This window comes from Solanum dulcamara, chromosome 7 (genome assembly GCF_947179165.1).
Source record: "Solanum dulcamara chromosome 7, daSolDulc1.2, whole genome shotgun sequence".
Taxonomy (NCBI): Eukaryota; Viridiplantae; Streptophyta; class Magnoliopsida; order Solanales; family Solanaceae; genus Solanum; species Solanum dulcamara.
In genome coordinates this window covers 15,048,288-15,059,374 of record NC_077243.1, presented here as the reverse complement: position 1 = coordinate 15,059,374, position 11,087 = coordinate 15,048,288, and the positions used below count along the sequence as shown (strand labels likewise).

General features: G+C 32.7%; 2 protein-coding genes across 2 annotated transcripts; one reads left to right on the top strand and one right to left on the bottom strand.

Moving 5' to 3' along the window:
- The first annotated feature begins 2,317 nt into the window (after positions 1 to 2,317).
- On the top strand, positions 2,318 to 2,870 carry LOC129895741 (uncharacterized). The gene has a single exon (XM_055971501.1). It carries the CDS (start codon positions 2,433 to 2,435, stop codon positions 2,742 to 2,744), a length of 312 nt encoding a protein of 103 aa, XP_055827476.1. The 5' UTR covers positions 2,318 to 2,432; the 3' UTR covers positions 2,745 to 2,870.
- Positions 2,871 to 3,967: 1,097 nt separating this feature from the next.
- Positions 3,968 to 7,793, bottom strand: LOC129895563 (uncharacterized). The gene is made up of 6 exons (XM_055971288.1): positions 6,978 to 7,793; positions 6,307 to 6,460; positions 6,044 to 6,220; positions 5,875 to 5,958; positions 4,876 to 4,957; positions 3,968 to 4,588 (listed from the first exon to the last, which is right to left on the bottom strand). Exons 1-6 carry the CDS (start codon positions 7,301 to 7,303, stop codon positions 4,134 to 4,136), a joined length of 1,278 nt encoding a protein of 425 aa, XP_055827263.1. The 5' UTR covers positions 7,304 to 7,793; the 3' UTR covers positions 3,968 to 4,133.
- Positions 7,794 to 11,087: the final 3,294 nt, after the last annotated feature.

Here is an 11,087-nt window from a genome sequence, read left to right as displayed (position 1 = left end):
ATTTAAGTGACATGACATGTTCCTGTTGGCTTCTTTGTTTGACTTGACATTCCACGTCGTTTGACACATGACACCAAACTGAGCCTCTAGGATGAGATGACAATGAGCTTAGCAAAGTGTGTCATCATATACAACCCAAATCAATAGACTAGTCCAATGAAATTTGATTTTAATTAAATCCATATTTATTGAATTTAAATAATTCATCTAATTATATTAATCCACAATATTTATTTGGACTAATATATCTTAAATTTAATATGATCAGAACCATATAAGAAATTTATATTTAATAAATTTTAAATGATTACGGGTTAATTCTACAATTTATGTGAAAAATCCAACACACGGCTATCTGAAGCATGAGGTCCAATGTATTGTGTAACCTAAAAATTGAGAATTATCTAAAACGTGGAGCCGTGGACAATTTAATATTAGGGAGGTTCAATATGTGTAAACTAAGAATCGGAATAGATCTGCCTCTTATAACATGATATGAAATAGACTTTTGAGGCTAACTAGACTCTAAAAATTATCTCACAAATACGCTGATTTCATCTTATACAGAGCTGTTAGGTGGTCTTTTTTTTTTTTTTTAAAGCACTACTGTTTACAGAGGATAATCAACTAGTTGTTGGCCTTTAAAGCACTGCAGTTTGTAGTTTCTGTTTTTTAGCTAACATAATTTTTGGGTTAACTGCAACTGGCCAACTACTTGGTTGAATTAGTGAAGTGTGTACGCAATTTAGATTAGTTGGAATAGACACCGGGTGAAAATAAAAAAAAAAGTATGTCAACAAAATTGTCAGGGTTGAATAAGATCCCAACTTGGACGATTACGTGTATTCTCTAACAAACAGGCCAAATCAAAGCATCTAAGCACCCCTTAATTTACCAAAGTCTATAATTGCTAGCTATTTGAAGTTTGGTTGACTACGTGATCCATAATTCATCAAATTGAACATCTTTCAGACTTCAACTCATTGAACACGTCAACCATCCTTTGATTTTGTTATCAAAGAAAGTCCACCAATATGGATTGGGTATTTGGGTCCCAGGCCTATTAAATTATTTTTTGGGTATGTACATCCCAAACCTATATTTATTTTAGTGAGAGAGACAATGGATGGACAATAAGCAAGTGGCTTGTTGCAAAATGGGGTAATACATACAAAAGAAGCGCATAAGATTATGCTTCAACCACGGGAAACAAGACACGTTTCGCCATTATACGACTAATTTCCTTTTATGAATATAATAACCATTAACAATTACTCAATCATTTCTTCTAATAAAAGAGATGGACAATTTGATACACTGAGTATATTTCGCGTTCACAAAAAAATTGTGAAGGGTAGAACTCTAAAATAATGTGACGTAGATAATTTTCTTTGATGCAAATATGTGTGGTTGATTCTACGATTTTCGTCCAAAAAAAAAAGTATGCGTGTTTTAATTAATTTGATCTATTTTAACTTGACATCAAGTTTAAGAAAGTAAATAAGACTTTTTATTTTTGTGGTTTAAAATCAAAGATATATCAAATGTACCAAAATACTTTTTTAATGTTATGATCTTAAACATATCACGTGGAATGTTGAAATTAAAAAGGAAAAGAATCGTTATTTTTGAAATGGACTAAAAAAGAAAATAAGTGAAATAAATTGAAAGAGAGAGTATCCACATTATTTGGAAGTTATAAAATTTTAGCATTTATCCTTAATAGCACAACTTGTTGAAACTCACCTGATCTAAAATGTATATTTTTAATTTAAAAAATATAAAATTCTCACTCCACACACTTAAACGAATACTTTAATACGAAATATTCTAAATTATATTTGGTTTATGTAAAAGAATTTGATTTGTTACGTCTCTAATAAAAGCTTTCACGTAAAATGTGATCCAAGTTTAGTTAGGTAATGAAATTAGGCAGCTTCCCATTTAATCCGGAAGGAAAAATATCATGTCGTTCAAAAAATAGAAGAGTCGTGAACCGTGACGAATTCATAAGAGATTGGTAGTCCACGTGATCAAATTAGCATATAAAATCATAGCATGCTTAATGTTTAACTTTGGGATTGACTTGGCAATTTTTTATTAGTTCTAATATTTCTACATAATCCATTTCTTCATCAAATATTTTTAAAAAGATATTTATATTTAATATGTATGTATAACTATAATAAAAATAATAATTGTATTAAGATATTCAGAAAAAAAGAAGATTGAACTTAAATTGTAATTTTTTTAATTAATTAAATTTTAACTTAGATCTAAGTAAGAACTCGAAGAAATTAGAGAGAATGTCCCTCTATAAATACACTACTTCCCGAGCTTCTTTTCTTCGGCGTCAAGTTTTAGCATCTTTTACAATAATAAACCAATCAACAAAGCAATTCGAAGGAAGCGAAAGGAAAAAGCCATCAACGATGATGATGTCAATTTTCAGTTCCTTTGATGCTCTCTCCGCTGAAATTTTTGGCCACAAGGTGAGCCGCTCTTGGCCACCGGCCACTTCTGACAACGAACAACAACAAGGTCTGGGCCCTCTTGTATCCAATCGCAAGACCGCCGCTTCTCCGTCGTCTATTTCCTCAACCGGTGAACCGAACAACGCTGGAGAGGCGGCGCCGGCGCCGTCATCTTCAATATCGCCGTTGCGTCCACAGCAGCAAAGGAGGCCGAGGTTTGCACCTGAATTGGATGGGGTCCACTGTTTCGAAACAATACTTCCGTATTGATTTTTACATAAAGTCTAAAAGATTGAAATTCTTTATTCTTGTCTGATTGTAACTAATTAGCCACGGCCATGTAATCGTTGATACAATTTAGTACTAGTATGAAATCTGATAATTCATTTCGTTTCATTTATTTGTTTGAACAACTTCCATTCATATTTTTCTATTAATCTGGTTCCCTCATCAACGACTAATGAACTAAGAACTAATCTAGGAAAATAAAACTAAAAACCTGTTAGACAAGTGCAGAAAAATTTAATACAATTAATCAAACTAATAACAAAAAAACAAATTAAAAATTGCAGCTAATTTGACATATAAAGAGAATTGGAGTTTATGATTAGACAAAAGTTGTTGGCACTTAGTTTTAATTGGGTTTTCTTTTAACCTAAAAAGCAACGAAGATTAAAGTAGTTGCTAAAGTGGATGTTGGATTTGTAACCGTCTCAATTACTTCCACTTCCAATAATACTTATCCATTTTTTGAAAAATCATAAATAGAAAGATAATTTTATTTGAATATAATAAATATAATATCTTGAAAAATGTAATAGAAAAGTGATTATAATTAATGAGGAGGGTAAATTAGGAACTAAGTATAAAATTATTTCTTAATTTCATAAATTAAACAAGTATTATTTGATATTTATTTTTTGTATAATGAATAAATAAATATGATATAGATAAGACAAATAGATTGAAACAGAGTAAACAAAGCTAACATATGCATTGGCAGTTATCTTTTTACAAAAAGAAACTTGGGAGAAACCAAACTTTGAACTCAAATATATTTCAGACAATTGTTAAGAAATTTATGAGTCATATCAAGTGTAAGCACAAATTGTCGATCTTTTTTAGAAAAAGAAGAAAAGAAAACAAAAGAGATTGAAAAAGCACCAAAAGGGTATATGATGTATATTTCGTCTAGTGCATGTTAATGTAATTCCACTGTTTTACCCTTTCTTGGAGGTGAAATTACGACGTGATAATTATTTACTTTTCTCGTCTGTCAAGGCAACTAATATCCCTTAGCTTTATACTTCTATTGCTTTTGGCTCATTGCTTAAGCCTAAAACAAACTCTTTTTTCAGAACAGTTGCGACTATAAAGGCAGGGTTGTAAGCTTTCTATAAGGGGGCTATTCATAGTAAAAAAACTCACATGAACAATAGTCATGTGGTAAGAATTTCTTCTTGACAATCTGTAGTAATTAAGTATCGAAGGCCTCGGGTAAAACAGATGATAACATTTGTGCTGCGCTTGTATTGATCAATAATACTCTGCTTGTGTTACATGTAAAAGTCATTGCTTTTATCGATCACTAACTATACTAAAAGGAAAAAAAAAATTAGGTTATGTACAACAAAATCATTGTACAAGTGAAATGATCGGTCATGGCCTTGGACTTGCTCTTTTTCCTATATTTCCAAACCTTTTCGCTAAATTAAACAAAAGTGCCTTAGGTATGATCCCTTGGTCAAGGGTACAAGCAACAAACAAAGCTCCGCCAATGATAAGTAGCTTTGGTATGTTTATACTGCCCTCACGTTTTGCAGGTGAAACCTGTAGTTCAGTCCCTGATGATTCCTCATCCCCATCTGTTGACTTCAAATATTCTGGATCAATTTTCGTATTTACTTGGGCCATTAAAGCAAAGTGAGTGATCTTCGCGTTAGATGCTCTTGATTTCTGGTAGGAACGAAGCCCACGTTCAATCTTTCTTACAGCCCCCCACATACCTTGCCTCACCCCAAATTTTGCGATTTCCCATGGGATGCCCATATCTTCGTAATGGAAGAGAAGCACCTCACATGCAGTCAGCTGGCCATTTCCTTTCCTTGATTCCACTGTTTCATACACAACATAGATGGAAGTCAGAGTCGGATAATCATCACTTTTAAGTCTAAATCTTGTGAGCGACACTTGCAGACAATTTGATAAGGAAATGCAGGAAATACATGCCCAGTAAGTCACTGTGAATTTTTAAAAAATTGAAGATTATGCCAGTCAAGCTAATGCACTTGTCTGTTCTAATTCAAAGATATGCTAGCTAGTTGGGAAAGCAAAAGCATGAAAAGTTAATTTGCCAACCTGGAAAAGAAAAAGGAATTGGAAGAAGGAAATAAGGTCATACCAGCTTGAATGAACCAACTTGAATAGTACAAGTCAACACGTCTTGGTTTGTCCTTCCTGGGAATAGTAGGACATGGCACTCCCTGGTTAACAAATCACAAGGAAAATCATAATTAGAGGAGAGGGGGGGGGGGGGGGTCCAAATATAGGAAAATCAGTTCAGCGTCGATCGGAAGAGTATTATAACAAAGAAAGTATGTAGCAATTCACTGATTTCTTTCCATTATTTTTGGGGGGTGGGGCGGGGTGAAGGGGATGATTAAACATGTTTTCGGGTAGTCCGTTAACTGTGGCATAGAAGTAGAATACTTTTGATGTATCAGGCCTCTCAAGCTCTGCCCATCCTCAGTTTCTCTAATTGAAGTCCAAAGAAGGATTTTGTGAAAGTTAGAGAATCCCAGCAAGCAAACTGATGTCAACTACACTCTTTACAGAACTATTCTTTTAATTTTAAGTTTCAAAAAGAATCATTTGTCTCGTCGCTCATTGTTACTGGATTTCCAGGACCAGCTCAAGTGTTGGTGCCACAAAAGGTATGATCTCACAACTAGATAACCTGACAATTGTGCTGTCTAGAGAAATAGGAATTTCCGCAAGAGATGCCATCCACTGAACAACTACCTCCTCCAAGGTCTCTGAATTACTCAAAGTTTCATTGTGGACTCTGCACCTAATGATATCAGGCAACAATTCTACTAACAACATATTCATCCATTAAACAGGTCCTAGACCGATTCATTTATGGAAGAAACTCAAGCAAACAGCATACAAATAGGAACATTGTAAGCATAATATGAGACAAACTTAAACATAGTAATTTGCCGCCTTCTTATCAGCTGAAAGCTTAAAGAAATGAAGAGTCGCAACAACAAAAATAACATCTAAATCAAAAGCAAGATGGATCGGCCATATGAAACCAAGTTGCTCCGTTTAAGCTCATCTGAATAAAATATTATACAAAATAAGAACAAAAGAGGGAAAATTACTCAGAGGTCCGTACCTTTGTTACACAATAATATGACCTTCCTGACTCCCATATTCGACGACCAAATATATATTCTCTGTCGCTGCAGAAAAATGGGAACTGCACAAAATGTATCCGAATGAATTAACTACTATTAGCTAAACAAAATACTGAATGTGCAAAAGAGTACATTGCATATTCTTACTTTTCGAACCCAATGCACTACCATTGTTCCTGTTGTGGGGCACTCTTCTATCGTTTCTGCATGAACAAGCATGTCGTCCCACTTCACTCGGAACTCATCATCCCAAAAGAAGTCCCTCAATAATTCAGGTGTTGCGTCCTCATAGACAGTTCGGCTGCAATATTGAGGGGGGCCAGTCTAGAAAAGTAACAAGGAAAAATCAATGAACAAACCAAGCAAAGGGGGGAAAATATAGCAATATATTAGACTCTAGCCTTTACTACCTCTGGATCACGCTGCCATGCTTGATAGCTCATATTAGGGGTAGAATGATCCATCATGTGTTTCCACGGAGGGCCTCCGTCTTTCCTCTCAACAAGATGCCATAACTGATCCAAATCTTCATCTGATATTGGTAAAGTATTCAGCTGCGATGGACTAAGACAGAAAAGGGGAAAAAAGTTAAGTAGTGACCCCATCCAATTAAGCCGAAACCAAAATTATTGAAAAATTCTCGCACTAGGACAAACAGAGTGAGTATTGTATTATATTGTTAGTTTAAATACAATGCTTGTTTTGATTGTTACTTAAACTTTACTATGTCATATCATTAAATCCATGTTATGTAATGACACGAAGTATGTAACAACCAATTTGGGGTGATCTTACCTTGTTTTTCTCTTCTCATTTTATATTCGCTTATTATCTAATAATACTATTTTGTCATTCATACTTTTTTACAATAGCTCTATCCAGTATGCTACTTTTCTTACAGATTTGTCGTGCAAATTGCTCGTGTGTGACATTATGTAACAGGAACCGATACAATCTACGCAAACATTGTATTCATCAAGACAATACAATACAATATATTAAGCAAGGATATCTAACAACCAACCAACCAAAGTGTAAAAAAGCATAAACCTTTTCATTTGAATTAAACAATAGAGCTTACCCACTGTCAAATTGTTCAATCTCTGAGCCAGCATCCACATAAGAACAAAAACTAGGGGTGGGAGCCTTAGAGGACTGAAAGTTCTGGGGTTCGATTAATTCCAAGCCTTTGGAGGTAGAAGGAACCAAAACATTGGGGGAAGAAGGTGCTGAAAAATCAAATTTACAATTCTTCCAGGTAGCCCATTTAGGTTTCCAAATCCATCCCACCGTAATACCCACAAGAAATGCAATCCAAACTGGACCAAGAAACATCATAATCTCTACAAATACTGCACCTATCGTGGGTCTGTCAAGAATCTCCATAAATGCCTCAACTAACACCATACCTACACCTGTATCAATTAACCAAAAAAAAAAAAAGTACAAAGAAATAAAACCGATAAATCGATTACCCAGAAAGGTCCAAGGGAAAAGGAAAAAAAAAAGAGGGAGGCAAGGAAGATAATAAGAAGAGGAAGGAGATAAATTGAACCCAAGATTTTTAGATAAAGATTGAAAAGGACATGAAAGGTGGAGAATGGGTTTCTGGAAATAACGGGTAATCTATGATTTATGGGTAATTTATTGTGGTGTGAAGATACTAGAGGAGATAGATTAGTAAGGGATAAAATGCGAGAAAGATGAGAGAATTTGGATAAGAAGAAGATAGGATAATACGCATCAGCAAAATTGTGGACTGTTGGTGCGGTAAGAGTGGAAATCTCAAGGGGAATCGGGAGGGGACAAATGACGGGTATTCCTATGTCGGTGTTTTCTGTTATGGAAAACGCCGCAGCACTGAGTTATTCGAGTCGGTGTTTTCGATTTTCTTGGTCAATTGAAACTCTACACCTCTGTAATACTCTGTTCCTCTATTTTTATTTATTTATTATATTAAAAATAAATATTTAATAATATTTATTTAATTGATAAAATTAAGAGATAATTTATACTTAATTTTTAATTTATTCTTATCATTAATTAATAATCATTTTTCTATTATATTTTTTAAGACATTATATTTATTATATTTAAAGAGCGATATGATAAAATTACACTTCTATTTATAATTTCTTAAGAATCGTGCAAAGTCAATAATGAAAAAATAAAAATGGACAAAGAGAGTATCTTGTAGATTTGTAATTTTTTAATTTCTTATTTGATATTTGACATTTATTTTTTTAAAAAATTGATAGGTATTAGATCATAGGATTTGGAAACTTGATATCAAATTTTGATTTTAAATTATCGTTTTTTATGAAAATTTTATAAAAAATCAATTTCAATTTTAAATTCAAATTCAGATTTTGAATTTTAAATTTTAATTTTAATTTTTTTTAAAAATATAAATTTGACCCATAAATTTATATTTTATAAAAATAAAACTCATAATTTTAAATTTTAAAAAAAAAACTTGCGCTCTACTTGAAAGTTTGTCAGTACCACTATTGTTGATTACTGTACTAGTTAATCTTGTAAAATTATGTATGGCAGAAATCTATTGGTGACCCCTTAAAGTTGGCACCAACTTTCACGTATACACCTAAATTAAGTTTTGTTCATTTTAGATACCTCAAGTAAGGCTCCGATGTGTCATTTTGACACTTTTAGCTGACTTGACACATTGCGTGTGCTACACCCATTTTAAGTGCGTGAAAAACTCTTTTTTTCTTTAATTTTTTTTTTTGTTCTTTTTCTTTTTCATTTCTGCCATCATTTCTTCTTCTTCTTCTTCTTCATTACATGTTCTTCTTTTACAAATCCATTTTACAAAACACAATCTTTCTTCATTTTCTTCGACACCCATTTGCCCAAAACCCATAAATTTCCCTCCCCCAATCTCTCCAAAAGATTCAAGAATCGTTGATAGATTTGTTCACATATTCACTAAGCCTCTTGATTCATCAAAAAGCCAAGAACTTGATGAGTTAGATTTAAAGATTACTACTTGTATTGTTGAAGTTGTTTTTACAAACCTGAAAAATTGGAGAATAGCTCATTTATTTTTTAATTGGACTTCGAATTTTGTTGTGGGTTCTTTAAGATTTGAATTCTTTAACAATTTCAAACAAAATAATTTTAGATTTGTATTAATGTTGCCGGAAAAAATGGAGGTTCGTCGGATTTTTTGATCCAATTTGATTTATATATATTTTTTCCCTAAAACTTGGTTCTGCAATGTCTTCTCCCAAAATTGTCTATATACCAAATGAAAATTACAGCTTTCCAGCATTTCAAACTGAAAAAATGGACGTTGTGCCAGATAGAGATTCACAAAAGCTAAACACGACAAAATACAGCCTCAATAACAAATTCCTCACCGATGACACAGTGTCAGATATACTATGTCTTCCTCCTTAGGCTCTTCCTTAACTTCTTCAACTTGTGCTTGTTCATCATCTTCTTCCTCTTCTTCTTCACACTATCAGCCCAAATCTTATGTGACTAGTCATCAACAACGTTATATTCCTCAGATAAAATCAATCCATTTGGAGAAACTGGATTTAGGAAATGCCCAAATGAAAAGCTTGGGTAAAACCCAACATTCAGTTTCGAATCTGATGTTCCTCCTTGAAGAAAATATGGGATTTGACCAATCCTACTAGAGGAAGGATGATGGAACATAAGTGATGTAGGTGTAGGTTTAGAGCTGAGGATTGTGGTGATTCTTGCGGCTGATAGAAATTGATTTTGCAGAGATTTCCGAAGAATTGAAGCCATTAGAGGCTAACAATTGCTAGATTTGATTTATATTTTTTTTCTCTTTAGATAATAGTTGTTAATTTTTATTTTTTAAAAAAATTATTATTTAGATAAAAAAAATGTCACGTGTCATCAAATTATTGGTCATTTTTTACACGTCAGGCGAGTGCATTACACACACTTAATATATTTTGGTGATTGTCAAAAAAGTGTCAAAATGACACATCGGAGCCTTACTTGAGGTGTCTAAAATGAACAAAGCCTAATTTAGGTGTCTAAGGGAAAGTTGGTGGCAATTTTAGAGGGTCATCAATGGGTTTCGCCATTATGTATACTTGAAAGTTTGTAAACTGTAACAACATGTAATCATAACTATTTATTTATAAAAGTAACATGGATTTATGTAATTTATTAATTCGATTAAAATTTTTTACTACCTTATTTATAAATTATGATTTCTCGTTTGATAAGATTGTATAAGATTGATAGTTTTCACAAATTATAGAATTTTCATATTTATATTTAAAAAAATACTACTTAAAAAATTAAAATTATATATCCAAATAATATTTCAGCTTCAAATCAATATAATTTAAAATCATGTCCAAATGAATTCCTTAATAGGCATTTGAATACGAATTTGAAATCATAAATTTTTTTGGGTAAATGTAAATATTACTATACCAACAAAGAAACCACTATACGTAAAGAGCACTTATTTCCAAAATCACCTCCTATGAATAAGTGACGTGTATCAAGCTATGACATTTGCTAGTTTCCTAGAATCTTTGACTATGCTTTTCTATGACTTCACTTTTAATATATACCAACATATATGCTATTTGAAATACAGCATATTAGTCTGAATTGACTTATTTTTAATCTAAGTTAAAAATTGTTTATAAGTTTAAAAAAAAATAGGTGCAAATTAATTTTTTTTTGACTTATAAGTTGTTTTCAACTTATAAACTGCTTAAAATAAGTTCATCCAAATAAATTCAACTATTTATTGAGGATAAAATGACTTTAAGTTGGTCAGTCAAACACTCAAACAAACCTGAAAACATCTTATAAATCAATTCAAACGCCTCTATTTCAACATTTATAATCTTTCATCTAAATATCTATAAATCACTTTTTTCTTCTAGTGCCTCCTTTTGATTCCTTCTTGTGCCTTCTGAACCTCAACCTTTTGAATAGGAAAAAAGTCCACTATTGAATGCCTTTATCACAGCTCCTATCTAGTCTCACACTCAACAAATATGTGCAAGCGGGTCTCCAAAGCTTGGCTTCAACAAAGACAGCAATGTGGCATCATCCAGTGGAATGTGAAAATGCCTTGGTCTGTCTTTTGTAAGCAATCTGTGTTAGACTGCTGAGATTAATTGAGATTTGACCTAAAATTCCATCAAAGGAGCTTGGAGAA